The sequence below is a fragment of the Aulonocara stuartgranti genome (assembly GCF_965226115.1).
Source record: "Aulonocara stuartgranti genome assembly, chromosome: 13".
NCBI lineage: Eukaryota > Metazoa > Chordata > Actinopteri > Cichliformes > Cichlidae > Aulonocara > Aulonocara stuartgranti.
In genome coordinates, this window is record NC_138949.1 from 34,178,377 (window position 1) to 34,205,178 (window position 26,802).

General features: G+C 47.6%; 2 protein-coding genes across 2 annotated transcripts; one reads left to right on the plus strand and one right to left on the minus strand.

Moving 5' to 3' along the window:
- Positions 1-1,044: 1,044 nt before the first annotated feature.
- shld2 (shieldin complex subunit 2) lies at positions 1,045-19,698 on the minus strand (the record flags this gene model as incomplete). Its single annotated transcript, XM_082557970.1, has 13 exons — positions 1,045-1,358; positions 3,354-3,469; positions 3,589-3,832; positions 3,982-4,191; positions 4,531-4,677; positions 4,826-5,020; positions 5,092-5,199; positions 5,544-5,694; positions 6,316-7,052; positions 7,343-7,510; positions 12,519-12,887; positions 17,987-18,168; positions 19,562-19,698. 13 exons carry the CDS (start codon positions 19,696-19,698, stop codon positions 1,177-1,179), a joined length of 2,946 nt encoding a protein of 981 aa, XP_082414096.1. The 3' UTR covers positions 1,045-1,176.
- Positions 11,995-25,426, plus strand: LOC309720241 (glutamate dehydrogenase, mitochondrial-like). Its single transcript, XM_082556943.1, has 13 exons — positions 11,995-12,898; positions 16,229-16,309; positions 16,407-16,462; positions 17,813-17,876; positions 18,067-18,161; positions 19,505-19,684; positions 21,001-21,138; positions 21,282-21,419; positions 22,108-22,188; positions 22,297-22,420; positions 22,501-22,592; positions 22,674-22,736; positions 23,522-25,426. The coding sequence occupies exons 1-13, from the start codon at positions 12,490-12,492 to the stop codon at positions 23,639-23,641; spliced, it is 1,641 nt and encodes a 546-aa protein (XP_082413069.1). The 5' UTR covers positions 11,995-12,489; the 3' UTR covers positions 23,642-25,426.
- Positions 25,427-26,802: the final 1,376 nt, after the last annotated feature.

Sequence of the window (26,802 nt, forward strand, 5' to 3'; positions counted from 1 at the left end):
TGAAATGCAGCAACATACAAAGTAATCTTGTCTAATCTGATAATAATACTTGACTGCATCACTGACCTATCCCAAAGTTAAGGTTAATCAGTAGCATGCATGACGTTAGCCAGCTAGCAACCTGAGGAGGGAAATGCTAGTCTCACGAATCACGATAACGTTAGCAATCGTGAGTCACGATTGCTAACGTTATCTGAAAACCGTCAATTGAGTGACCATGATGAGTTGCTTTTAGTAGTCCATTCTATATTCATATCCACAACGTAAACAAACTACCCAACATCAATCATTTGCAACATTTGTTAACACAGTATGAACACTGCTAACAGGAGCTATCACAGAGTTGACGGACATGAGCGTGCAAGCAAGGGCTACAATAATGAACTTTTTTTATTATTATTATTTAAACATTGCCTTACCGGCAAGCGACGCCTGAGTTTCATCACGCTTCCTCTTCTTCTTTCTTTTCTCCGCTCCCGACTCCTGTTGCCGTTTCGAGGCCATGTTCAAACAGGTGTTTACCAATTATAGAACAGACCACTGGGAGTGGGGGGGCACCAGGAGGAGACTGGAGACAGGGCACAAAGCAGATTCACCCCTTTTCTCGGGAAAATTGTTTTATGTTGCTTTTGTATTGTTTAACCATATTAATGCATATGATATTTATAGTATTAATATGGTTTACTTTTTTTTTTTACGACCCTGATTTTTTTGGTGCCCTACCGGCCATTTGGTGCCCTACGCAGTGTGCGTTATGTGCGTTTGCGGAGCTACGGCACTGGTTAGGGAGCTAACCCTGCTGCTAACAGTAAATACGAAGTATTAAACATTATTGTGCAGCACGTAGGATCGACAGCGCACAGTGTGCTTTGAGGTAGGAGCCAAAAAGGGTGCAGTTTGTGTGTGAGCACCCGTGTGTACACCTGTGAGCATGGACGCGCTGGCATTTAAAAGGTTCCTTCATGTAATGATCTGCTAGAGGGTACTCCAGAATATAGGGTACTTATCATTTGTAGGTATAAATGTGAAACATGAAAACATCACTGAAGCATTGAAAATGAGTTTTTATTGACCTATGACCTCTGATAAGCCCCGCCCTGTTCTTTACTTATGTCACACGTGTCCTCAGGACCCACAGATCCCAAAGCTGCCATCAGGTCTGCAGTCACTGTGAGGTCAGCGGGGTTCAGGGAGGAACTGAAGGTCCAGCAGTGTGAAGTCCTGACTGATGGGGATGCTGTTCTCATCGCACAGGAAGTTGCTTCTGATGGTGGCGATGAAGGTCTTCCTCGGGAGGGAGAGGAGGGTGTGGATCCTCTCTGCTCCCACCTGGATGTGTTTCACCTCCGACCCCGGAGCTGAGGAACAAAACAGATGCAGACAAGATGAGCAGAGGCGCCGAGAATCACACCAGGAAGAATCTGAAACCAAGAACTCCTTGTGTAACTCCTCCCCTCTGACTCCTCCCTCTGACTCCTCCCTCTGACTCCTTGTGTAACTCCTCTTCTGACTCCCTCTGATTCCTCCTTGTGACTCTTCTGTATGAGTCCTCCCTCTGACTCCTCCCTCTGACTCCTCCCTCCTGTGACTCCTCCCCCTGACTGATCATTCTGCTACTCAGTGTACTGTAACCCAAAAAGTGCAGTTACCACAGACACGAGCAAACTGCACAACAAGTGCAGAAAGAGGAAACAGGCGATATAAACTACATTTTGGGTTACAGACATTTTCTACCTCGCGCTGCCTTTAGGGCCTCAGTGAGTCTGTGTGCGCGTTCAGCCGGCCGCGGGACGTGGACACGTGACAGCACAGTTACAGGAAGGATGCTCACTCAGCTTTCTTTCTTTGAACCAAACCAACAACACTGTTTATGTTTACATTTTATGTTGCTATATTTTATTTTACTGCTAATATATTATTGTAAGGTGACCTTGAGGGTCTTCAAGGAGGCCATAAATAAAATGTATTATTATTATTACCAAACTATTTTAACAGCCTGGCTTCATCAAACACACCTCAAAAATAGAATTTGCATGACTAACGATGATGTAATCACCAAAGAAAGCATCCCGATGCAGCTCTCTGAGCTTTTATAACGATGAAGTTGGTTCCACCATGGAAAAGATGGAGGATGGAGCCTCGTCACCATTTTATTCCCTTTCCACTTGAAATGTTCGATCTGAGCGCCAGACTCTGAGGAAGAGCTTTAACAATCGGTTTGCCAGACCCCGATTCATCCATGCATCCACCCATGGTCCTCCATGGCTCCTCTATACCCACTGCGAGCTCCGTTTCTATCCCGCTGGTTTGGATTGGTCTTCTTGTGCATTTCCCGTTTTAGAGACTTGGAACTCCCGAAGCTTTGACATGTTCCACGACTGACCGTTTGTTTTCCTTTTATAATCGTCTCGCTGACAGGAACCAGCAGTCAGTCCGTGTTGGATTCATTCATGGAAGCACAGCCACTCATTAAGATCTGCAAACACGTTCTGCGAACTTCAGGCTGTTTCACACATTTACATCTGTGCACTTGTTTCAGGAATGCAGGTGACAGTAAATCCATATTTTTCACCAACACTGTGTCATTACAATGATTAAATGACTTCTAAGAAGCCAGGATGTTCAGCTGAATCAGCATCCTCTGACTGTCCTGCATATTCATTATTTTCCAGCAGGTTTCCTGTGCAGCAGGTTTGCAAAGCAGCGACTCCCTCTGCTGGACAGTTTCTGTAACTGCAGCTCCTCCTGCCCTCAGACGGTTGGACTGACATCACCTTTGCAGGGCTGAGCCAGGTGAGACAACTGCTCAGTGAGATTTACATGTACTGTATTAGCACAGGCCTCAGTTCACCTGTCAGAGGAAGTGGTCAACAGTGAGGAAGGCGACATCAGTGAGACACACCAGCAGACACACTCTGGGTGTGCTAGTGATGGGCAGGAGAAGGAGGGCTGATTACTAGTGGATGTTTTTGTGCTTCATCTGCTTTGACCAGAGAGATGGTGAAATTGGAGGATGTGAGGTGGATGTGGTGGAGGAGTGTGATAACCTCGCCATCCACATTGAGCTCCGGCTGAGCTGGAAAAGCAGCACAGAGCAGATTCCTGAGCAAGCTGAGCTCCTTCGGCCAGTCGGAGATGTTCCATCACTCTGCATCGGAGCTGCAGACAGCAGCAGACCAGAGAAACCGATGAGGAGGTCGGGCTCTGTGGCTGGACACCGACCCAGCTGTGGCTGGACACCGACCCAGCTGTGGCTGGACACCGACCCAGCTGTGGCGGCAGCTTGTGGGTCACGCCTGTGCTGCCACATGCCTGCTTGGAATAAAGCGTCACTCTTTGAACGACAGTCTCACCTGAGCTACGATGGAGTTTATCAGGCGGAGCCTTGAGGATCTTCTGCAGAGGATCAGGAGGTACCTGAACACACACCTGGATGGAGCCCCGCCCACTCACTGTCAGCACACCTGGTCTGAAAAACACACCAACACATGCTGGTGTTTTTATCTGTGAGGCTCTGAAACTTGTTATTTTTTATATTTAAAACTAAAAGAAAGAAAACCGTTAATCATCCGATGATGTCATCAGTACCTGTAGTAGCGGCGTACAGCGGTGTGGGGCAGGCAGGGGTAACACGGCCTGTAGATGTCGTTGGCGTCTGTGTCGAGCTCTGCAGAGCAGCGCCCGCAGCCGGTGTAAGTGATGTCACCGCTCAGCGCCACCATGATGCCTTCCAGTGACGTGGAGCAGTCCAGGACGGGCTGAGGTGCATTCTGGGAAGCCGGTGCATCCTGAAAGCAGAACGTGATGACCTGGACTCTGAGCTCCACATCACCTGATGGAGCGGAGAAGAGAACCTTTTAAAAATGTAAAAATAAAAACGAACAGGACCATGAATGGAACCCTGAGGAGCTCCGCTGCTCCTTAAACGTGGCGATAAAGCTGCTGTGGACGTTTCAGGCGAGTTTTCGTAGTTTCACTCACCGCTGTACTTCTGGGACAGCAGCGTGTCCAAGTCCAGCTCCGGAGTGCTGCTGTTTCCTTTCTGGCACCGTCGTGTCCGGTGGAAGTCCTGCACTCGGCGGTCAGTCGGGTCCACGGCCTGAACGGTGCTCCAGGGGGTGGAGTGCAGCTCTGGAAGGTCAGAGGTCAGACCCTCCCTTACCAGGAGGACACGGAAGTCCCAAACAGCCCCTGAGGAGGCAGGATTTACTGTCGGTGTGATTCACAGCAACAAACTCTTAAAGTAAAGCTAGAATCTAAAGTGACAGTTTCTTAGTTTGGTGACATCCTCCTAAGCATTGTATCAACACAGCTTTTCTCCTTGTGTCCATTTCTAAGGAATCCATTTGAACTTCCTCTCACCAGCTGTGCTGCATGTGAAAGTGTCCAAAGGCTCATCCCTACAGTAGAAGTACTGCAGTACTCGTACCGTCCCACAGACACTAGAGTGAAAGTGAGATTTCACCCCACAGTGGGGTCTGGCGACAGCTGTGTCCATCTTTGACGTACAGCCTTTGTTCCAGAGCGTACCTTTGTCTCTGCTGAAGCGAGGCAGCCAGTCCACAGCTGCTCCCCACAGTAACACCGCCCCCTGCTGGTCCTCTGGCTGCTCCACAGTCAGGACAGCATTCAGCTGAACCGCCGACCTGCTGCGAGACTCCGCCTCAGCACGCCACTCTGAAAAACAGGGAAGGAAGCGTGCAGCGAACAGTTCAGCCGACTTAAATAATCTACATCACTGACTCGACTCGACTGCTGACAGCATTTCAAATGCTGAAACACTCAGACCTTCAATTAGAGCAGCACAGGTAAAGGTAGGACTCACCTGGGCTGATGTGTGTATGCGTGACTCGCAGCAGGGCGTGAACCAGTGCGTTTGCCCTCAGTGACCTCAGCGTGGCGTAGGGGAGGCGGTTCAGGTCTTGAGGGGGGCGACGTGGCAGAGACACCAAGAGGGGGCGCCGCTCTCGGAGAAAGCTGCACAGACACCTGAGAGAGCGAGCATTAACCTGCTGGGAAACTACAGAGAGAGAGAGGTAACTGAAGCAGGTCAGCTTTGGAGGCACGTGATTGGACGAAGGCTCGGCTTACCTGGTGGTGAAGAGGAGGAAGTGATCTGTCCCACGTTGAGCAGTTTGCTGCTGAAGGTTGACTGCAGCACAGTCTCCCCTCTCCACCTGTCCTCGTTCACCTGCAGCGCTGACAAAACACACAGAGAGCTTACGCACGTGGACACAACTCACCTCATGGCAGGGCGGCGACCATCTGAAGGTGACAGCCCCGCCCATTTATGAAGAAAAGTTGCAGACTGTAAATTAAAGATGGACAAAGCTGCCAAGCCTCAAAAATGAAGCCGAGGTGGGAGGAAGACCTGTTTTCTTCAGTGATCCAGAGAAACATGGATCCCTCCTGATACGACGCTGCGAACAGTAACTGAGAGAGTTTCTCTTTCTGCCTCCAGGTCTGTTTTGACGTCTTTTCTTCATCCATCCCTGACACAGAGCATCGTGTTCAAACTAAACCAGTCAGCTGTGTTTGTGTACCTGTGATGAGCAGAACGTCTCCAGGACCGACAGTCAACGCCCAGAACGCAGCCCGCCGCCATAGCACCACCTTCATCTCAACGCCAGATTGGTCTGTCACTACAATAGACGCTAAAGGCACAGAGGCGCCCGCCGACGGCCCCGACTTCACCTGTAGACATTAAACAAACATTCGTGAATTCAGCTTTTGAAATATTTCACCAGTAGATGGATAGAGTGTGATTAGAGCTCCAGTTTAGTCTAAGCTCAGCCCCCCTCTATCAGTAAAGGTGTAGCTCAGGGCTCGAGCTCACGTCTGTTCACCTGTATGCTGATGACACTGCCCTTTACGCTCGACCAGGCCGTCTTTCAGCAGTCGTCACTGATGAGCCCAACAGTCACCGCCCGGCTCTGCAGGGCTCGATCTTGCTTTCTTTTCTTTATATGACATCCTCCTTCATGTTTCTGGTCCCTACCCTGATGGGGCTTGTTTAGGGCCTTTTCTGCCCCCACACTTTTGTTAAATACTGCTGTCACCAGTTACTGGCCAGTCCAGAGCATCACTGCTTTCCAGAGGTTGTCCTAAACTGGTCACTAAGGTTAAATATTTTGCCTTTCTCACAGCTCATATCAGAGGAAGTAAAACATCTCATGCTCATGATTAGAATTTATTTCTTTATCCAGGTGTTTATTATTTCATTTCTTTCTAACCAAACATGGTTAGAAAGGCGTTATCCCACTGTAGCACGCTGTGGTACAAACTGGTGTTACCTGGAAACACACCTGGACTCACCTTGACTTCCTTCAGGTGACAGGGGTGAACCACCGCCACCAGAACTGAGTACCGCACCCCTGGTCTGTCACATCGGGCCAGGAGTGTGGTGGGACTGTGGAGTCTGGTGTTGGCACCTCTGTCAGGTGACTGTGGGGAGATTCTGGCTTTTTTGCTGCTGGGGGACACGGCGGGGGACTCGGCGTTAGTTGTGGACTCTTGAGAACAGAGGACCCCATCGGTGGTGGCCTCAAGGACAACACCGCCTTCCTCCACTCTCGGGGTCAGACAGGGGTGACTGAAGAGCTCGGCAGAGGCTGCAGGTGATGGCATCGCTGGGCTGAAGAGCTCTGGGGTGCTGGATGAGACGGAGGGAGGCGTTTGGGTGTGTTTGGGCGGGGTTTTCTCTAGGCTGGATGCTGATTGGACACTGCGTCTCAGGATTAACGCCTGGCTCAGAGTCCAGGTGGTGAGGTAATGAGTCTGGGAGGAAAGAGGTGCGGCAGCTGGCGGTTGTTCAGGTTTTCGATGATCTGGTTGAGCGGCAGGGAAACAGCGGTCCAGGTACTCGTGAACCGAAGCTGATGGCTGATCGTCCCGTCCAGCGTCTGACTCCTGAAACTTCTTCTCAGGCCGCAGATCCTCCTTCAGACTCCCTGTCTCTCCTTCCTGTCCGACTCTGTTTTCTGTCCAATCGCCTTCAGCGATTGTCGGATCGTGGTGTGTACTCGCCTCTCCTGTCTCATTTCCAGGATCACCTGAAAAATTTACAAATGTCCTGGATTATTTTTCTTAGTCTGACGTTCAGAGAAGCGTTCACGATTCTGCCTCCTGAGGGATCCTGATCACTAAATCTAACAGGTGAGTTTTAAAACTGAAGTTACCTGCAGCCCATAAAGAGACACAAAGACGTCCTCACAGAGACTCGTTTTCCAGACAGCCATGGCCTGTGGCTGCCTGCACATTTACAGCTCAGTAATTCAGTTAATAAAAAGACCAAAGCAGCAGTGAGTGCTCCTCCCCCCTGTTTGGTCCCTGAACATCTCACCTGCAGGTCTGAGCTGCCCGTCCCTCCAGGTGAGCTCCAGGTGTCTCCAGCGAGCAGGAGCACGATCGTCTTCCTCTAACCCGGCGCCGGGCTCTGAGGCTGGGCTGCAGGCGGGCGGAGGAGCCCCGAGGAAGACGTGGATCTTTCTCTGGTCACACATGCTCCCTGCTGGAGAGGCGGACACGTACGGAAGTTTAACCACTTCACTCTAAATCCATGCATGGATGCTTTTTCACAAGTGACTGATTAATCATCAGCTGCTGCTGCACAGAGCCTTTCAAAATAAGAGCTCCACTCGTAAAATGACTGTGAAAAATAAAAAGCATTCAGTTAAAGCTCTGAATGGTTTAGGACCAAACTACATCAGTGACCTCCTGACCCAGTATGAACCATCCAGATCCCTCAGGTCATCTGGATCCGGTCTTTTATCAGTTCCCAGAGTCAGAACCAGACACGGAGAAGCTGCATTCAGCTTTTATGCTCCTTATATCTGGAACAAACTCCCAGAAAGCCTCAGATCAGCTGAAACACTCAGTTTATTTAAATCCAGGTTGAAGACTCACCTGTTCTCAGCTGCATTTGAATAAAGCACCAAATCCACACTTTAAGCTTAAATTTCAAAACTAACATTTTAACTACTGATTTTATCTACTGTTCTGATTTTATCTGTTTTGATTTTATATACTGTTGTTTGTTTGTTTGTTTGTTAATTAGTTAGTTTATTTGCTTGTTTTAATCAATTTTAAATCATGCTTTTTATTTGTTCTTGTTTCTAATGTCTCTGTAAAGCACTTTGAATCACCTTGTTGTTGAATTGTGCTGTACAAATAAACTTGCCTTGCCTTATACTTGGATGGTCAGAAAATTTGGTGCATTTCCTTCAAAACAGGGCTGAAAAAAGGAAACGTGCGTCAGCATGAACAACAGTCCTGTGGTCACCTGGTCCAGTGTTCCTGCAAACTAATGGGATTAACTGTTTTTCCTTAAAAAGTCCTTTAAATACTTACAATTCTGAAAACTAGCTGTCACCAGTGTTCCTCTCTCATGAAGTCAGTATTTATTTGGGCTAAAAGAAGATATTTAATGATAAAAATGTTTAATTCTCTTAATCTAAAGAAAACGTAAAATGATGCACTTTATTCTGGAGCTAAATCAGCTTAATGCAGACAGAAGCCCAGCACAAAAAAGTAAATAATAATAAATAAGTTTTACCAACAAAATATTGATTAAATGACCCATCTGTGAGTCTCAGACTGTGAGACCAAAGATTTTTATCTTCTGAGACCTGCAGAAAGTCTGGACTCTGACAGGAAGCCAGGACGTCTGCGCTTTTCAGACGTCAGAGAATCCGAAGCTTCGTTAGAACTGAAACGTCTCTCAGCCAAACTCAATAACAAGTTACACAACAATGACCGAGCAGAAACGCAGAAGTGAAGACTGATGATGTGTTTCACAGCTGGGAACGATAACAGGGCCGTAAACAGCCCTCCAGCAGCTCCACCAATCAGAGCATGAGACGCCGGGGGAGGGTCGCCCATCGGTGAGGGTTTACAGAGGCGCAGACACGTTTTAGACCCGCAGCCTTCAAAAGCACTAAAATCACTTTGAATCCAGGCCGACAGCTTCTGTTTTAGCATCGGGGTCAAAGGTGAGCACACCTCAGCACCTGCAGCACCTGACGCCTCAGCCACTCCTCCACACCGAGTAACCGTAACGACTTCACGTTCATTTTCTGATTCACACAACAGAAAACGGTGAAGTGCTCAGACTGCAGATACCTGCCAATCAGCAACATCCAATTCAAATCCTAGAATTTCACTCTGGCCTGGAACTGGAGAAAACACAGACAGGAAATGCACTTTCATAATAAAGCCATTTTTAATGACGTTCTTTTTTATTTGCTCAGTTAGCAGTTGAAGCCAAACATGGCCGACAGCATTTTCCTGGCAGCGGCCTGCTGGCGTCTCTTCCTGTATCTGGTTTACCTGCAGACTCACGCTCCTCCCGTAGGATCGCATCACTCGGAGCTCGTACAATCTCCTCTTCATCACACGGTATTTCCAGACTTCCTGGGAGCAGGTATCGGTGTTCTCTTCGTCCTTCAGTGACTGATGTTCCTGCACTTCGTTTTGGTCCTCCAGCGTTTCTTCTTCTGGGGTTTCACCCTGCAGCTGGACACTGAGCTTCTTGGAGATCTCGTCGATCATCTTTTCGCTCATGTTTCTCCTTCCTCCTGCGCTCAGAGATCTGTGCTGCTCCTGGATTTGAACGTCCAACTCCTCCAGCTGTTTGACCTCATTGCTCAGCCCACTGTAAAGCGCCTGAGACACTTTGTCCTGTGAGGTTCCACTTCTAACCTTTAAAACGTTGGGACGTCATTCTTAACGCTCCTCTGTCTGACCTCCAGCTGCAGCGTTTTCTTTAGAAATCATGGATGAGTCATGGAGCAAACTCTTCAAACAGCATTTCCATCAAAGCGTCTTCCATGTCCACCTTTGACTGAAGCTTCCACCATTTCTCGCTCCGGACCTCGATCTCTCCATAGAGGTTCTCCCCGTCCTCCCTCCAGGTCACTCAGGTACTGTAAGCCTGCTCTTTCAGCGAGTGAAAGCAAAGCTGAGCGTGCTCCCTCTCTGACCTTCTGAGTGGTTTAAACCTGCATTCTCTCTGATGTCCAGCAGGGGGCAACATAGTCTAAGCATCATCGTGTTCGTTGCATTTCGCATTCTCACACGAGACACACAGACTTGGATGCAAAAATTCTGATTGGCTGTTTTGGTCTCCAATCAGCTCGCTAGCTACTGTAGCCAAACCCAGGCAAATATCCCAGAATGCAATTCGTCCAAAACCCAAACGAGACAGTTGCGAGACCCAAACTTTTAAGATATTTTCAGGTGAGAATGGTGCTGTGCAAACTTCAAATATCTGCTCGATGTATCAAGACATCACATGTTTGCACTAGTGCTCAGAAGTGTGTGCTCAGAATAGAGGCACTAAAATAACGCCATACATTACATCCTAACCAGCAGTAGAAAAATGAGGGAACAAATATATGATGAGCCAGTATCTGATTGGCTGATAGCATCTGAGTGCTGGGGTTTGTCCCTAACACTGTAAAATCATCTTCAGACAATGTTTTTGTAAACTGAGGAATCTGCACTGACAATATTTACTTATCGTGTAAATGTTGTGTTTACACAGTCTTGGGTTTCATGGTGATATGTATGTGAATTTTTGCATGTATTCTTATAATTGTTACTTTTTTCTTTTACCCCTGGCTTTGTGTGTTCATGTTCTGTTGTTTTGTATACTTCATCCATTCGTATGTTGTATATAAACTTTATTTAACAAACAATGAGTATTTAAAAAAAAAAACTTCCCCTGAGCACAACATCAGCTATGAAGTTAGTGTTGCTATGGACAATATCATGGTAGCAAAAGAACAAATAAAAACATCAACAACAGGACACAAATGGAGTGTAAAATGCTTTAAAAATAGGAGTCCGTCTTTTATGTACAGTCTTTGTGATATTCAGCCCTTTCTAAATGTGTTAGCGCCCGTCTACTTCAGGTCCGCCTCCCTACACCCCACTGTTTCCTGATTGGCCAGCTGTATGAATAAGTCTGTGACATGCTGACATCAGCGCATCACTAAAGAAGTAAGAACAGTGTTGTTAGGTATTTTAGTACCATGGGAGCATTTACTGGATATTGTTTTATAGTGACATTATGCAGGAAAACTCTGTCATTCAATAAGGCCCCTTTGTTTTAGTTATTTTTCTCTTTGACCCAAGAATTGATGTGTGAGAATCACAGGCTGGTACAAGGTTGAAATACCACAGAGATCACTCCCTCAGCTACATTAGTTTCTTAATCTTTTAGACGCCTGTTGAAGGCCAAATGGTTTGTTTCAGATTTCACTAATGAAAGAACTCTTTGTTTTGTGCCTTGAAAATATGTCGCTGAGATAATCACAATTGTAGCTGAACTGATACACTACACAAAGGATGCTTCTTCACCCAAGGGCAGGAAGACGCTGCCTTATCTTGGTCTGTACTGGTTTAAACTGATAATCTGCTGTCTCATGAATTTTACCCTCTATATAAACTGTTGTACTTGTGAATAAAGTTGAGTCACTTTGGGAAGACAATCTAAAGCAGTCTCTGTTTTCTTGTTCTCCCAAGCTGCTCCCGAGCTCGTACTAACACGCTGAATGGCATGCTTGAATATTGCTTGAGAATATATTTGACTGTGTTACAGACTAAGGGACATTCTCTGCTGATAGACGTCCACGCCTCGAAGGAAGTCGATCCACGGATTAGGCCTTGGAAACCGTTTCCTTCAAGTGTAAAGTCAGAATCAGAATCAGAAAGGGTTTTATTGCCAAATGTTGAGCGGGTTTACAACATTAGGAAATTGCTGCGGTGCTTCAGTGCAGACATACTGTCATAAATTACGCTTAAACAAGAGGACAAAGTGTGAAACAGTTCACGTGTATCTGAGAAAAGTGTACAAAGCTTGTAGTGAGGGGTTTTACAGCCTTAAAACACCTATAATAATTTTAAAAAATAAAGTTGGCTACTTCGCGGGTTATTTTTGGAACGTAACACCCGCGATAAACGAGGGACCACTGTATCAGGAGAAAATGGCTGAAAATCTGCAGTGAACGTTGGGCTTTTATTTGGAAAGTTGAGTCCAGACGACCGGATATGCAAAACTGTGGCGATGCTAGCTTAAACCGCCACACATTAACTCTAAACGTGTTAAATACCATCAAAATGTCCATTTTTGGGTGGATGCTTCCGTTTTAGAGCGGTATTTGGTCCTCTCCGTGTGCTTCTCTGCACTTTATTTAATAAGTTGTTCAGTTTTAACGACTTTTCCGGGTGTTGCCAAAAGCTAACGATAAGCTAAGCTACGTGCCTCCCCGGTGCTGCCGTTACAGTCTCGTGCGGGTTTTTTGTATGAAATTGAGCCGCACGTCTTGCCCGGCGCCGCACGCGGCGGTGTAGCTTGACAGGAAGGGGCGGCGGGAAGGAGGAGCCGCTGCTGCGGTACAGCTCTGTGTTTACGCGGCTCCATTTCCTCGTCTTCCCCGCGGTCTCGTCTCACCTCCCTGGGACAGCGAACTTCTACAAACCGTGAAAATGTACCGGTACTTCGGAGAGCTACTCACCCGGGGAGCGGGCGGCGTCCTGGCCTCGGGGTACCCCGCCGCCGCTGCTGACTCTGTTCTGCCGGCGTCCGCGTCCCTGCTGCGGCACCGCGGCTACAGCCAGGCCGTAGATCCGGCCGACGACCCGAACTTCTTCACTATGGTAGAGGGCTTCTTCGATAAGGGCGCCGCTATCGTGGAGGACAAGCTGGTGGAAGACCTGAAGACTCGAGAGACTGCCGAGCAGAAGAGGAGCCGGGTCCGCGGGATCCTGCGGATCATCAAGCCGTGCAACCACGTCCTGAGCGTCAGCTTCCCCATCAAGAGAGACAGCGGGGAGTGGGAGGTGATCGAGGGCTACCGGGCTCAGCACAGCCAGCACCGGACGCCCTGCAAGGGAGGTGAGTCTCCCGCGCCCGGCGCCTGTTAGCACCGCTGAAAAAAGTTTCACTGAACAACGTGAAGCGACGTTCACGCAGAGCCGGCGTGACACGATTTGAACCCACATGAAAAATGAGTGTAAAGGGTTTGAAAGCAGCCTGATTCAGACAGACTAGATTTTTGTGCTTTTACTGTGATTTAAAACTAGACTCCCGTCTTTTAACCAACTAAAACCACATTGTGCATGCGCAAAGAAACTAAAATCAGATGTGCAGGAAATGTTATTCACACCAGCCCGAGGAAGCTTTCGTCCAGTGAGACAGCCACTTTAGGATTTTACTCTCCTCTCACTAATTAATGTGCATTCATCCCCAAAGCAGGGATTTCCTGTGTGAACCTGAAACACAGCTTTAATAACATCAGACGGTTGAGGTAAAGGTTCAAAGATAGCTCGGTTAAACCAATAACGACGTCAAGCAAACGGCAATGAACAATAATGCAAATATTGCACTGTAAAAGAGCTGTAGTATAAGAGCTGGGGTGGGCGAGAGTGAGGCGTGAATGCTGCATGTGTGTGCGTGTCTGGGGCTTGCTGAGCCATGACCCCTGTGGGATGTGGCCCCGCACCCTGCTGGAGGCTTCTGTTCTGGCCTGTAGCGGGTCCACTGCCTGCTGCAGATCACAGTTCTGACTGCAAAAGCTGCTGGACAGGATCTGTGTGTGTGACGTGTATGTACATGCTGAAAGGAGCGTTGTCTCCTGGTGCTGACGTTTCCGCCTGAGGCAGGAATGTTGTCAGTCCGGTTCGAGCTCAGGGCGCCGTGTTTTTGTTCTGAGCTCTGTGCCATCACTCTGTTTGGTCCGAGGTTCAGACTCTGCAGTACATGTGGAGACGGGGGTCACAGTGGTCCGACAGGTGGAGGTGTCGTGAACGAAATGCTCGGTTTATTCGGAGCACGAAAGACCACGTTTGGAGACTTGAACAGATACGATGGTGCAGCAGAGGATTCGAAGCTGCTTTGAGTGACTTTGAATGCAGACTTGCTGTGACACAACTCAGCCTGAGCCGCACTCACTCTTTAACATGTCAGCTCATGACGCTGACGGGGTGTCAGGTTATTGCCTGAGCTGCACCTTAATCCACCCACACACTGTCTCTGATGACCAGTTTCCTCCTGTGTGCTGGACAGAAACTGTCCTGCTCTGAGCTCACACCCCAGCCTCACAGTGGAAACGCTGGTTTTACTGGGGTTTCCACTGTGAGGCCGTGCCTGCTGGCTCCGGTCACACACAGACCTGAGCTTTTCCTGCTATTACAGGTTTACTCGGCTCATGTTTCTGCTGACAAATTGGTGCCAGTTTGAGCCTCGAGCCGCCCAGTGAAGGTTTCCTGGAAAAAATCCAGCTGAGTAAACGACCGCAAGCCGTCAGCGGCCTCCAGGGGGGCGGAGCTTGGACAGAAGTTCATAGAAAGGAGGGAAGCGATTATTAGGAAATGTTCCCCTCAGGTAGATTGTAGTTAGACGGTTTATGAGAACACAGAGAGCCTGTTTAATGCGTTCATGTGACCTGAACCACCAAACAAACAGAGACCTGAGCTGTCCAATCAGCTCAGAGCTTTTTCACACCCGCCTCAGCTGTCGTCATGGACCCCTCCACCTTTAACTGTCCTCAGAGTTCCCGCAGCTCCCCGAAGACTCGCAGGAACCTGAACGATCACATGATGCTGCTTCGCTCTGAAATCACAGAGCCGGTCAGATTAATTACTGAGGATTTATTCACGTCTGCTGCTTCGGCACACAATTTAATCAGTTAAACTTATAATGTTTCAAATTCACTCACATGATGGACGTGATGAACATACAGTCTCTGGACACTTTATTATGCACATCTTGCTAATATTCAAGTCTTCTCGATTCAACAAGATGCTGCAAACGCTCCTCACAGACTGTTTAACCTGATGTCATTAGTATTATTGCATTAATGATATTTGTAATAATAATAATGATGGATTGCATTTATATAGCGCTTTTCGAGACCCTCAAAGTGCTTCACAATGCCTCTATTCAGTCACTCTCACATCCACACACTGGTGGAGGCAGCTACAGGTGTAGCCACAGCTGCCCTGGGGCAGACTGACAGAAGCGAGGCTGCCATATCGCGCCATCGGCCCCTCTGACCATCACCAGTAGGCGTTAGGTGAAGTGTCTTGCCCAAGGACACAACGAGCAAGACTGTCCGAGCCGGGGCTCGAACCGGCAACCTTCCGATTACAAGACGAGCTGCCAACTCTTGAGCCACGATCGCCCCATTGTATATGAGCTTTGGGTTATTAATCTTATATGTAATTGACTCCTGCTCATCAGTGATTGAGGGGGAATACAGGGCTCCATTAAGAGGCCACAAAAGGCTTTTTATTCCTGTTCACCCGTCATTCGCTGGTGACTCCACTCCACAGTGGCCTTTATGATGGCATTGTCCATCTTTGATATACAGTCTGCAGTTGGAGTTGATTGCTGGGATGACAGAGGGTTGGTTTTATTTCTATTTATTGGCATTTGTTTGTCCCAAAGAGCTTTGCTGACGGTAAGAAGAGGCGCTGTACGAGCCACAGACGTGTTTTACTCAGTAGACTGGGAGTTGTGGTGTGCTGATGGTTTGGTCACAGCGGTCTTTCCCGTGACTCTTGTCTGCTGCTGTGTCGTCAGCTGTGTGTCTGCAGGTCCTTCAGCGAGTCCAGCTTACAGCTTTTACTCATCACATCCAGTGTTGTGTGCGAATAAAGAGACGTGGTGGAGCAGGTGGAGGGTGTGGTGGTTTTCCTATAAAGCAGCGTGTGTCTGAGGCGAGGTGGCCACACCCGCCCTGAGTCACACCGAGTTTCTCTGCTTCCTCCTCCACGCCGTCCTTCTCACTTCTGCATTTCTCCGTCTTCCTTCTCTGCTTTTGTCTCCTCATCCATCATGTTGTCACTTCCTCCCGCCGCTGCTTTCACATTTCAACCTGCCTCCATGTGTTTTTCTTTTCCTTCCCACTCGCCTCCGAGCGCAGCCATTTTGTCCCTGCAGCCTGTGTTTGCAGTGATGTGTGAGAGCTGCTGGCCCACTTCCACGCTGACCTCCCTCCACTTTCTGAGCGCTCGCCTCAGCGGCTCAGGCCACCTTTATAAATGTTCACATAGCTGCACGTCCACCTTAAAGCTCAAACACACTTCCATTATGGACGGAACGTTACCCAAATATGGGCAGAGGCCTCCTGGTGGCCAAAGCAGGTAGTGCAGGTGGGCTGGCACAGATGGTGAACTTTAACCATTGAAAGTCTCGTGAAATAACGGCGTGTGTCTGTTGCAGGTATCCGTTACAGCACAGAGGTGTCTGTGGACGAGGTGAAAGCTCTGGCCTCGCTGATGACCTACAAATGTGCTGTCGTAGGTGAGGACACACTGAACCCAGCACCCCGTCGCCCTCTGCTGTGTTTGAGTGAATCTGCTGCTTGTTGTCTTGTGAACTAAAGTGACTTTGTTTCCAGATGTGCCTTTTGGTGGAGCCAAAGCCGGCGTGAAGATCAACCCGAAGAAGTACTCGGTAAGTGCGACGCTTCCACGCCGGCCGGCCCTCCTCGGTGATCCTTGTGGTTTTATTTCTTGATCAGCGCTCGGCCTCGAACTAAACTGGAAATAGGATTATTGGGGCGATTGTGTTGCCATGGAAACCTAATGCCTTGTGGGTAAGTGAACGAAGCGCGAGTGTGCAAGTGTTCTTTCCCACGATGCTGCAGTCGGCCCCGCTCATCAGCTTGTTGTTTGTAATGGTTCCACGGCTGTAGATGGAGAACCCGGAGCAGCTGCCTGCTGTTTTACAGTAAACGTTCCGACCTGAGCGGAAACGCTGAGCCATCAGCTGGCAGAGAGACGCCAGGATTCACTCTGAAACGTGATGACTCGTGACTTTCTCCCCACATTGATGTCAGGGCCCTCTGCCACCCCCTCCCTCTCTAAATGTTTGCTCGACCTTCGCTCTTTGCTGCTTTCTCTGCTGGAAAACTTCGATCAGCTGACACGAGCATAACTGGGAGGACTGCTGACCTCTGACCTCTTGATATGAGAGAAATACAGGAAATGGACGGACAGACATGATGAAATGTTAAAAGTAGAGCTGTTCTTGTCCTGCCGAGCGCTAGGTCAGACTTTGATTGCGTTTGATTTATACCACAAGAAAAATCACACGAGTTCGTTTTGCTTGATTATCGTGTTTTCTCCTTTGTGTAAAGACAGAATGATCGTTTAAATAAAAATGAAAGCGCAGTTACAGGACGCCATATTTACTGTAACATACGGCTGTTTGCATCGCTTCACTTTCATGGTTACATAAGAAATAAACTCCAGAGATGCCTGAGGGCCTCTTAATGTCGTGGTTTATGCTGTTGTTCGCCTGAAGGTTGCTGGTTAACCCCCCCTGGAGACACGGATCCTGTGTCTGGTTTAAAACTGCCACTCGCGGTGACGACCAATTATGACAAACCCGTGAGGAACCATATCAGAACATCAGCAGAAGCTTCCTCGGGTCATTAACGCAGAGAGCTCATTTTCACTCAAACCCGTCGTGACCACAGCGCTCAGGGACCGCCTACAAAATGCCACAATGGAAAAATAAAGTGGAGGATCACAAGAATCACGCCAAGCATTTCCCTTTGATCACACTGCAACACGTAGCTTGTGGTAGTGGGGACTTTCCTTCATGTTCCCAGTTGCTGCTCTTTGGTTTCCCTCGTCAGACACAGACCAGACAAATGTGGGCGTGCACTCGTGCTGTCCTATAAAAGTGCCTGCTGTGTTTAATGGGGGTCAGACTGGGGTGTGTACTCCAGCCAGCACCGCTGAAAGGTGAAATGCATCAAAATAAAAATATGTGTATTTTTTTAAATTGTGTTTTCAGGACAACGAGCTGGAGAAGATAACCCGAAGGTTTACCATCGAGCTCGCCAAGAAGGGCTTCATCGGTGAGTGATGTCACACAGCGATGTCACACCTGTCAGCTCCACTGAAGGTGGTGCGGCTCTTAGAGCAGGAGGTGGGCTGCAGAGTGGCTTGCAAGTGGCTTAAATCTTACTGACAGGAAGTTCAGACAGAGTCAGCTGACGTGGGCTAATTTTCACTTCGCGTCCTCCCTGAACCGATGCGCTCTTGCAGGGCCCGGCATCGACGTTCCTGCTCCGGATATGAGCACCGGGGAGCGCGAGATGTCCTGGATCGCCGACACCTTCGCCACCGTCATGGGACACAATGTGAGTACTGACCCAGCAAAAAAGACGTGACGTCCAAATGCGTATGATTACACATTAGGGCTGGGCGATATGGCCTAAAATCCATATCGCGGTATAATTTGAATCATGTGCGGTAACGATATATATCACGATATAGTCTGTTCTTCTTTATAACGTATTTCCTATAAGGACTTAAAATCCTTTAATTTTCTCAAAAGTCGACAGTGTGCCTCATGTATGAATTCTGGTTGTGCTTACTGACCTCGAACAGATTTTCTGTGCTACACGGCGCTCAGCAAACTGTCAAAAATGTTTTAGTCCGACTTTGATAAGCTACGAAGCCGGCTGCCGTAGTCAGGAGCCTCGCGGAGTAATCTGGGTCCTAAACTCTGTCAGATTCAGGTCCCAAAGTCAAACGAACACTGAGAGTTAAAAACTGTCTAAATTCTTTCATCTTTAATAAAACGATCAGCGTTGCTGCTTTACCAGGTGTAACAATGAAGTTTAGCATCCAGGCATCCATGAAAACAAAAGTTATTACATTTAACGGAGTTAGAAGTTAGCAGGGAGTTAGCTCGCTAGTTACCTAAGCATGATATAGCATGTTCTGACTGAGAGATTTCTGAAAAATTCAAACGTACAGCTCTGCTATCACTTCCAGCATAAATGAAGACAGAAAACTAAACAGCAGTGACGTCTGTAGGGTTACTGAAGTTGGGCTAGCTGGTATATAATGATGTGCTACGTGATCGCTAGCGACACAGCTATGTTAGCATAAACACAGAGAAGCTGGAGGATGAAGCTAACTTTTTTTCCATTGGATAAAAGTTAACGTGACGGTTCCTGATGGTTAGAGACAAATGCAATGGCATGGCAGGATGCTGTAAAAGGACCAAACTTCAGTCAGGAGAACAACTGAGCTAATCCATCCACAGTACGAGGTTAGTCATTCATATACTGCTGCATGGGAACAGAGCAGCTGCGAGAGAATTCAGCATTAGTGAATCAATGATAGGGAAGTGAAGGAAGCGCAGTTTTTGGCTTTCCCCATATTTCAAAAGTGCTTCATCTCTTTGCTTTTACTGTCGCCGCCATAATTTGCAGATGTTATTGCTGCAGCCGCTGCCATGCTTTCAAGCAGAAACAGGCGCAGCTTGATGACACCATCAACATGCGCTATCGTGGTAGAGCAGTATAGTCAAAATCTCTACCGGTGGCCAGATTTATATCGTTTCTACCGTATACCGTTTATACGACCCACTCCTACATGTATTTGTAAAAACGGTCACGAGAGCATTTCATGTGTTATTTCAGAATTAGGCTGTTGTTTTTGTCTTTGACCTCGGCGTGTCGTCCATGTTCAGGACATCAACGCCCACGCCTGCGTCACCGGGAAGCCCATCAGTCAGGGAGGAATTCACGGCCGCATCTCCGCCACCGGCCGGGGAGTCTTCCACGGCATCGAGAACTTCATCAACGAGGCGTCATACATGAGCCAGCTCGGGATGTACCCCGGGTTCCAGGACAAGACCTTCGTCATCCAGGTATGCTCCGCCATCGTCACAACAGAACGTCTGCAACGTTCTGACGAGTTTCTCACACTTCGTTTAAAAGCAGGATGAACAGTGAACGCAGCACGATGACCACGAGCCCGAAACCTCCGTGTAAAGTTCTCACAGAAGAGCTGAGGGACGTCAGCGGGAGTGGGCCGATGTGAAGAAGGGTTGCTCATGTTATAAATGATGAGCAGATTAAGCCTAAGTGACGTTTCCTCATCCGTTCGGGTCCGAGTGATGTAACTCTCATCATCAGACGGCGAGCATGAGGCAACGTGCAGATGTGCATGTAGCTGCCTGCTCTGACCACACTGACTCGGCTGTGGATAATTTACATCACACTGCAGCAACTGCACCTCAGACGGGGACATCGAGGAGGAGTAACAGGATCTCCAGCTGTCCCTGTCCATCTTTTATTTACAGTGTGAGAGCAGACGGCTCGGTCTGGATCCATTTATGAAGAACAAATGAGAAAAACTTTTCTTCCTCCTCGTCACTTCTTCCATCCTTCCCTCCTCAGGTGACTCATGTCCAGCTGCATGTTTTCATTTAATCAACAGGCGACCGCAACAAAGAGACCTCAGGATGCCCTTCATGACGTTCAGCACAAGTGTTGCTGGAGAGCAGGGAGGAGGCTCCGCCCGTCCTCTGTGCTGATGATGTTTGGGTTTTTTCAAAAGGCAAATCATCCAGCGACTAAGACGCAGAAGGACCACGAGGAGACGACGCTGACTGAAAACAGACCTGAGCAGATACAGCGACGTCGTGCCCACAACATCTGCTGCTGCGAAAACTCAACCACTAAAGTCACAGAACAACCGCCGAGGACTTCAGTCGAGATTACAGACGCACCTCCAGGTTTACCCCTGAAGGTGGTGCTCCTCTACGTCACCGCCTCAGGACCAAGTGAGGTCAGAGGGCAAACTGAAGCTATCAGCTTTTCCCTGAAGTTTTGTGAGCGCGTTTCCTGTTTTTATCTTCTGGCACTGACTTTGGTTGAACACACTGGAACATTTTCTCTCAAAGGGCCTGAATGACTTGGATAGAGATGGATGAGTGTCTGGATCCTCGCCACAGTAATGCAGCCACTTTAGACTGTCACAGAATCTGAGTTACTTATTTTTTCTACCCATACCGTGCTGGTGCCCAGTCTAAAACCAGTGCTGTGTCTGTCCACCAAATGGCTGACCCGGCTTCTAATAACTCTACATAAAAGTGTGCAGTTTCCTATTCAGGAGAACGCTGTGTGATTTCTGACAGTGAAGCAGACACATGGGTTAATGCGCCCTCTGCTCTGCCTGCAGGGCTTCGGTAACGTGGGGCTTCACAGCATGCGCTACCTTCACCGCTTTGGAGCGAGGTGCGTCGGAGTCGGAGAATTGGACGGAAGCATCTGGAACCCCGAAGGCATCAACCCCAAAGAGCTGGAGGACTACAAACTGGTGGGTACACAGAAACAGGAGCAGTGTGCCACCTGCTGGCAGTACTGTGTCACTGCAGTGTACTAACAGTCCAGCTGGTTTGTTTTATGATTCGTGTGAAGCAGCTGCTGTTTTCATCAGTTTGAACGGTTTGTCGTTTCCAGGCCAACGGGACCATCGTGGGTTTCCCGGACTCGACGCCATACGAAGGAAGCATCCTCGAGGCCGACTGCGACATCCTGATCCCCGCCGCCAGTGAGAAACAGCTGACCAAAAGCAACGCCCACAAGATCAAGGCCAAGGTGCCACGGTTACCAGATCAGCTTATCACGTATACGTGCGACGATAACTCATGCACGCAATATTTAATTCAGTCTTTAGTCACAAATTATTCCGACTCTCGGGAATAACGGCACTGGCAGGAAAACAAAATCCTTCATGCAAGAAGCAGAATTCATAGAAGGAAGAAACCCACAAACTTATACAGAAAACAAGGTTTAGTAGATTATAAATATACTGCGTATGTATGAATTTAAAGGAGTGAATGTTCTCAGATGTGAAGAGAAAAAAGTGCTTTACATAAATAAAACCTACAAATAAAAGTAAATAAAAACCTTTAAAAAGTACAAAAAGCAGAAAATTATAAAGAGAAACAAACAGAAGTTGAGGAAACAAGACTTTTGATTTAAAAATAGTCGTTGTTGGATTTTCTGACTGTTTGGGAACAGCTGCTGGGAAACATCCTTAAAGCTGGAGATGAACGTTATATTAAAATCCAGTGGGCCAATGATGGAGGAACTCCACATGCACCCCTGTATACCGCTGTGTCTCATGCACACATGAGGAACCGTGCCGGTCCAGAGGCTGGAAGCCGTAAACATTTCAGATAAATTCAAGTAATCTAAATAAATAGCGCTAAAAATGTCCGTCCTGGGAAACCGTTTGTGGGTTTCCATCAGTAAACTGACCTGGAGTCTGTGGTACCTTCAGATCATCGCAGAGGGAGCCAACGGGCCGACTACACCTGAAGCTGACCAGATCTTCCTGGAGAGAAACATCCTGGTGATCCCGGTCAGTGGACGCAAACGCTCGTGACCTTTGTCAAAGGTTAATTAGTCTCAAACTGAAGTAAACGAGATGTCTGTGTTATCCCCTCTCTCTTCTCCTCTCGTGGGTCAGGACATGTACCTGAACGCTGGCGGTGTGACGGTTTCCTACTTCGAGTGGTTGAAGAACCTGAACCACGTCAGTTACGGGCGACTCACCTTCAAATACGAGCGAGACTCCAACTATCACCTGCTGAGTGAGTCTGAGCATCCACTCAGGAAGCCTCCCACCAACGCTCTGATCTTTGTTGTCAGTAACGCTCTCGTCTCCCTGCAGTGTCGGTCCAGGAGAGTCTGGAGAGGAAGTTCGGCAAACACGGCGGCTCCGTCCCCGTCGTCCCCACCTCTGAGTTCCAGGCTCGGATCGCCGTGAGTACACACATACTCGTAGTACTCGAGTACTGTCTCCTCCTCTTCCTCAGGTGTGTAAGCTCCACTCTGTGGTTTCAGGGAGCGTCTGAGAAGGACATCGTTCACTCGGGTCTGGCCTACACCATGGAGCGCTCTGCCCGGGTAAGCACGCCAAACCTGCAGCGCCGCACGAAGGGAAAGTCATACAACGTCACCGCGACCAGTTTATGACTCAAAATAAGCGATAACGCAGATGATGACAGAGAATCGTTATTGTCACAGTCGATGTGGAACTGAGATAAATATACACGATGATGATGATGAGCGACTTCATCCGTTGATCCCAGTTTTGGTTTAACGCGGGTGATCAGACGACCCAAAGGTTACATTAAACTTTCACATCTCACATCTGCAAACACCTGGATCATAACCCGACTGTTATGAAGAGTACGTCAGAATAAATGCAGATGTACGTGTATTTTTATTTATTATAGTTGGCGCCCTCAGAGACCACACCTCCCCGAAGGGCGTGACCCTGACCTGATTTTGTTGGTTCGTTTCTACGGTGACACAAAAGTTAAACAGAAGCTGTAACTTTTGTCATTTCAACTGTCAAAGCAAATGAAATCTTTGGAACGACAGATATTCCTCCCGTGCTTCCTTCTGAAGAAATCTGAACGTGACAGCGTTAGCGGCTACACGCTTCCTCCCACCGAGGGGGGAAAAGGAAGTGAGCACATCGCCAGGAACTCCTGACGGATCGTTTATGACACGAGACAGCACAGTTTAAACGCAGTGTCAGGGTTATTAGAATAAATCTACCCCTCACCCTGATGAACACATGGATGATAAATCAATGCATCGCGTGCTCGCTGATAAAAGTCTGTAATATTTGATTTCATGAAACAAACGTGTTTGAGTCACTTCCTGTCTCTTCTCCGATGCAGCAAATCATGAGAACCGCCAACAAGTACGACCTGGGTTTGGACCTGCGGACGGCAGCGTACGTCAACGCCATCGAGAAGGTGTTCAAGGTTTACAGCGAGGCCGGCCTCATCATCACATAGACCCGCCTCCATCCACCTGTCCGTCCGTCTGTCTGTCCTACCTGAGTTTAGTTTCCACGTGTGTTTGAATTTCTCTGGGATTCTTCGTCTTGGTGCAGTCGCTCCTCCTCCTCCTCCTCCTCCTCCTCGTGTCTGTGTCCTTCTTTGAATTTAAACTTTAAAAAACCAAAGAAACTTGCGGTCGGCAGCTTTAACGCCACGGTCGCTCACCTGAATCGCTGCTTCCTGCACAGAAATGACAAATTATCTGAGCTCACTGGCCAAAAGTATGTGGACACCCCACAGATGATGTGGGCGGAGCCTTTCAGATGAAACGATTCCTTTCTCTGGAGTGTCGCGGTCCCGAAAGCCTCGAGTAGACGAGTCATAAAACGAGCTTCAGGAAAAAACAATATTTGTTTTTTCATTTTTATTGTTTTATTAATATTTTCGGGTTGAATCATGAACAAACTGAGCTGAAGTGTCGGTTTAACACGCATGATTAGAAAAAGGTGCAATCACTGAATAAACCTGAAGACGTGCAGCGGGACATTTCTGTTGGCACACTTGAGATGATTTCCTTTTTCTCATTTCTGTAACTGTGGGGAAAGTGCCGGCGCTCTGTGGGAACGCTGGATCAGTGCTGTCACAGAGATCACACACAGATCAGACCTGTGAGAGATTATAACTTCAGGATTAAATGAATCTTTTTCTATCTTTCGAAAGGTTAAAAACTTGAAACGAGGCTGAACTCTGTTTGGACGAGTGACAGTGGTCTGTAGGTCGCCTCCTTCAGGCTCCGTTAACGGGCCCGGTTCGTATCATGGAGGGAACGTCTGCTGCTGCAAACACTGATCCCAGATCAGTTCGTTGTGGGTGTCCACATACTTCTGACCGTGTCGTGCTTTTCTTCTTCTACTGTGACGCCGTGCGCACGTGCCTCAGGACTGTCGCTTTAATGTTCTTCTGCCCACAGTCACTTTATTAAGAGCAATAACTCGTTTACAGCCATCGCTGAAATTTTAAAAAACATCCAGTTGAATGCAGACGTTTACAGCAGAGAAAACTTCATCATCTTATCATCAGTCCAGCCGCCGGAGCTCCAGACCCAAAACATTCAGGTCAGGAAAAACTCGACCAAAGAGCCGATATTTATTTTTCACTGTTTGAAATCTGTAGATTAATTTAGAAGATTTCATCTTTAGCTGCAGAAAGTTTGTTTCACTTTAAAAAAAAAAAACCCAAAATTTATTCAAAAATTTGAAGTTTCACAAAAGTTTGTTTTTGTTAAATGAGGGGAAATCTGCTGCGCCGATAAAGTGCCGTTCAGTCAGGACGTCTGTTTCATTCCAGCTTTAGTTTTTATTTTCTGATAATGACCACAACCAAAAGTTGTTTCTTCTTCTTTGAAATGTTTGAAAAATCAGAAACCTGCTGTAAGAAAACTACAAACTATGCAAACACAGACGGTTCCCTGCGACCTCGCCGTCACAGCGCCCCCTGGCAGCCTCGCCTCTCGGGGTCAAACACTTGTTCCTTCTGTGGACTCTGAGTTTTTATGTTAAAGAGAAATAAAATCCAAACAAAGTGACGCCTGAATGTGTTTCGTTTTTTTAAAATCAAGCTTTATTGTTCAGTCTCCAGCTAACAGCGTTTTGTTTCAGTGCAAATACAATTTATATTTAAGAACAAAAGAGGTGCAGGGTCCGATCTGGCCGTAGGTCGAGTTGGAAAATGATCATTTAAAAAATGCAAAAAAAAAAAGTTTCATTTGTATTGGTGTCAAAATAAAATCTCTAAAGTTTGTTTTGTTTCCAGTTGTTTTTGCATGTTGCCAAATCATTTTGAAAAGCTGGATGGACCCTGTGCTGTAAGGCAAACCTGCAGGTTAATATGAAAACAATGTTATCAAAGTGTTTGATGTGTAGAGCTGGTCGTCACACACTGGAGTGAGCTCGTGTGCACATGTTGGCTCGTTACAGACGTTTGTTTGTTTACATGCTGATAAACACAAACAATAAAAATCGAATCAACTTTATGATGCAGAAGAGGAAGAATGAGTCACTCTGACCACCAAAAGTCAATAAATGAGGACGTTGAGTCGTAAAATGTAAGCTGTGCGAAGGAGTGCTGCAGGGGAGCCAGCAGGGGGCGCTGTCGCAGCACGACCTCTGCTCCCTGCTGTGACTGACATCTGTGGACGTGCAGGTGGCGTCTCACAGCTTGACCTGAAGGTGGCAGTGTTGCATCACTGGCTGCTGTTCATGGCCCTGACAGTGTTGTCTAAATAAAGTTTACCTGCTGAAGTACAGCAAAAACTATCTGAAGGATGGACACGGGTATGATGAACGAGCTGAAGACAATCTTAATGGGTCATCGGCTGAGCATGACGTCAGCACTCGCTGCAGGTGCAGAAGCACCTGAGACGTTTACCTGGATTCATGTTTGGTGGATCCAGGTGGAGAGCGGGGAACAGCGTGCACCTCCCTCCACACCGTTCTCAGCCTGAGCTGATGAGCGATGACGCTCACGACTCATCTGACGAATCAGTGATTTCATAGATACACAAGAGGGTACTTCCCCGACTGTGACCTGCACAGGCCGGCTCAGCTCATGCCACAGTGCTGTGAACGTAATAACACCTGAGTGCAATCACGTACACACACACACACACACACACACACACACACAGCTGTATAGGAGCAGTAAAAGAATATATGTAATATTTTTCGTGTTTTTGTATTTTTCTCTTTATGATCATTCATTTGTTTTTACTATTTTTGTAAAGTTTTTAACTTGATTCGTTTTTTAAAAAACAAGGTTTTTTTTGTTTTTTTCTTCTTGTTTTTCTGCCTGGGTGGGCGTGGCTCCCCTTTACCATCCACCAATCAGTAGGTAGAGTTTGCCACGTGGTGCCGGAATTCCCCTTCAGCTCTGGGGCTTTCCAATCTGACTGCCTGCCTGCGGTCACCATGACAACCGAGCTGACCTAAGTCAAGTTTGTTGCGGAGGGCGGGACATGACTTCCTGATTATCAAAACAAAAGCATCATTTTACCGCACATTTTGAAAGGATAGTGAAATAGTTAAATATAATTTAGTTTAATTTTTTTTAAATTTTTATACAAAGCATTAAAAGCTTCTTTTTTTGTTTATATTTCTAATTTTTCTGTTTGTGTAAAA

Excerpts from the sequence above, each read along its gene's own strand:
- LOC309720241 (XM_082556943.1), top strand. The coding sequence starts at position 12,490 with ATGTACCGGTACTTCGGAGAGCTACTCACCCGGGGAGCGGGCGGCGTC. Across the intron at positions 21,139-21,281 it reads AGCTGGAGGACTACAAACTG|GCCAACGGGACCATCGTGGG; the intron begins GTGGGTACACAG and ends TGTCGTTTCCAG. Across the intron at positions 21,420-22,107 it reads CCCACAAGATCAAGGCCAAG|ATCATCGCAGAGGGAGCCAA; the intron begins GTGCCACGGTTA and ends TGGTACCTTCAG.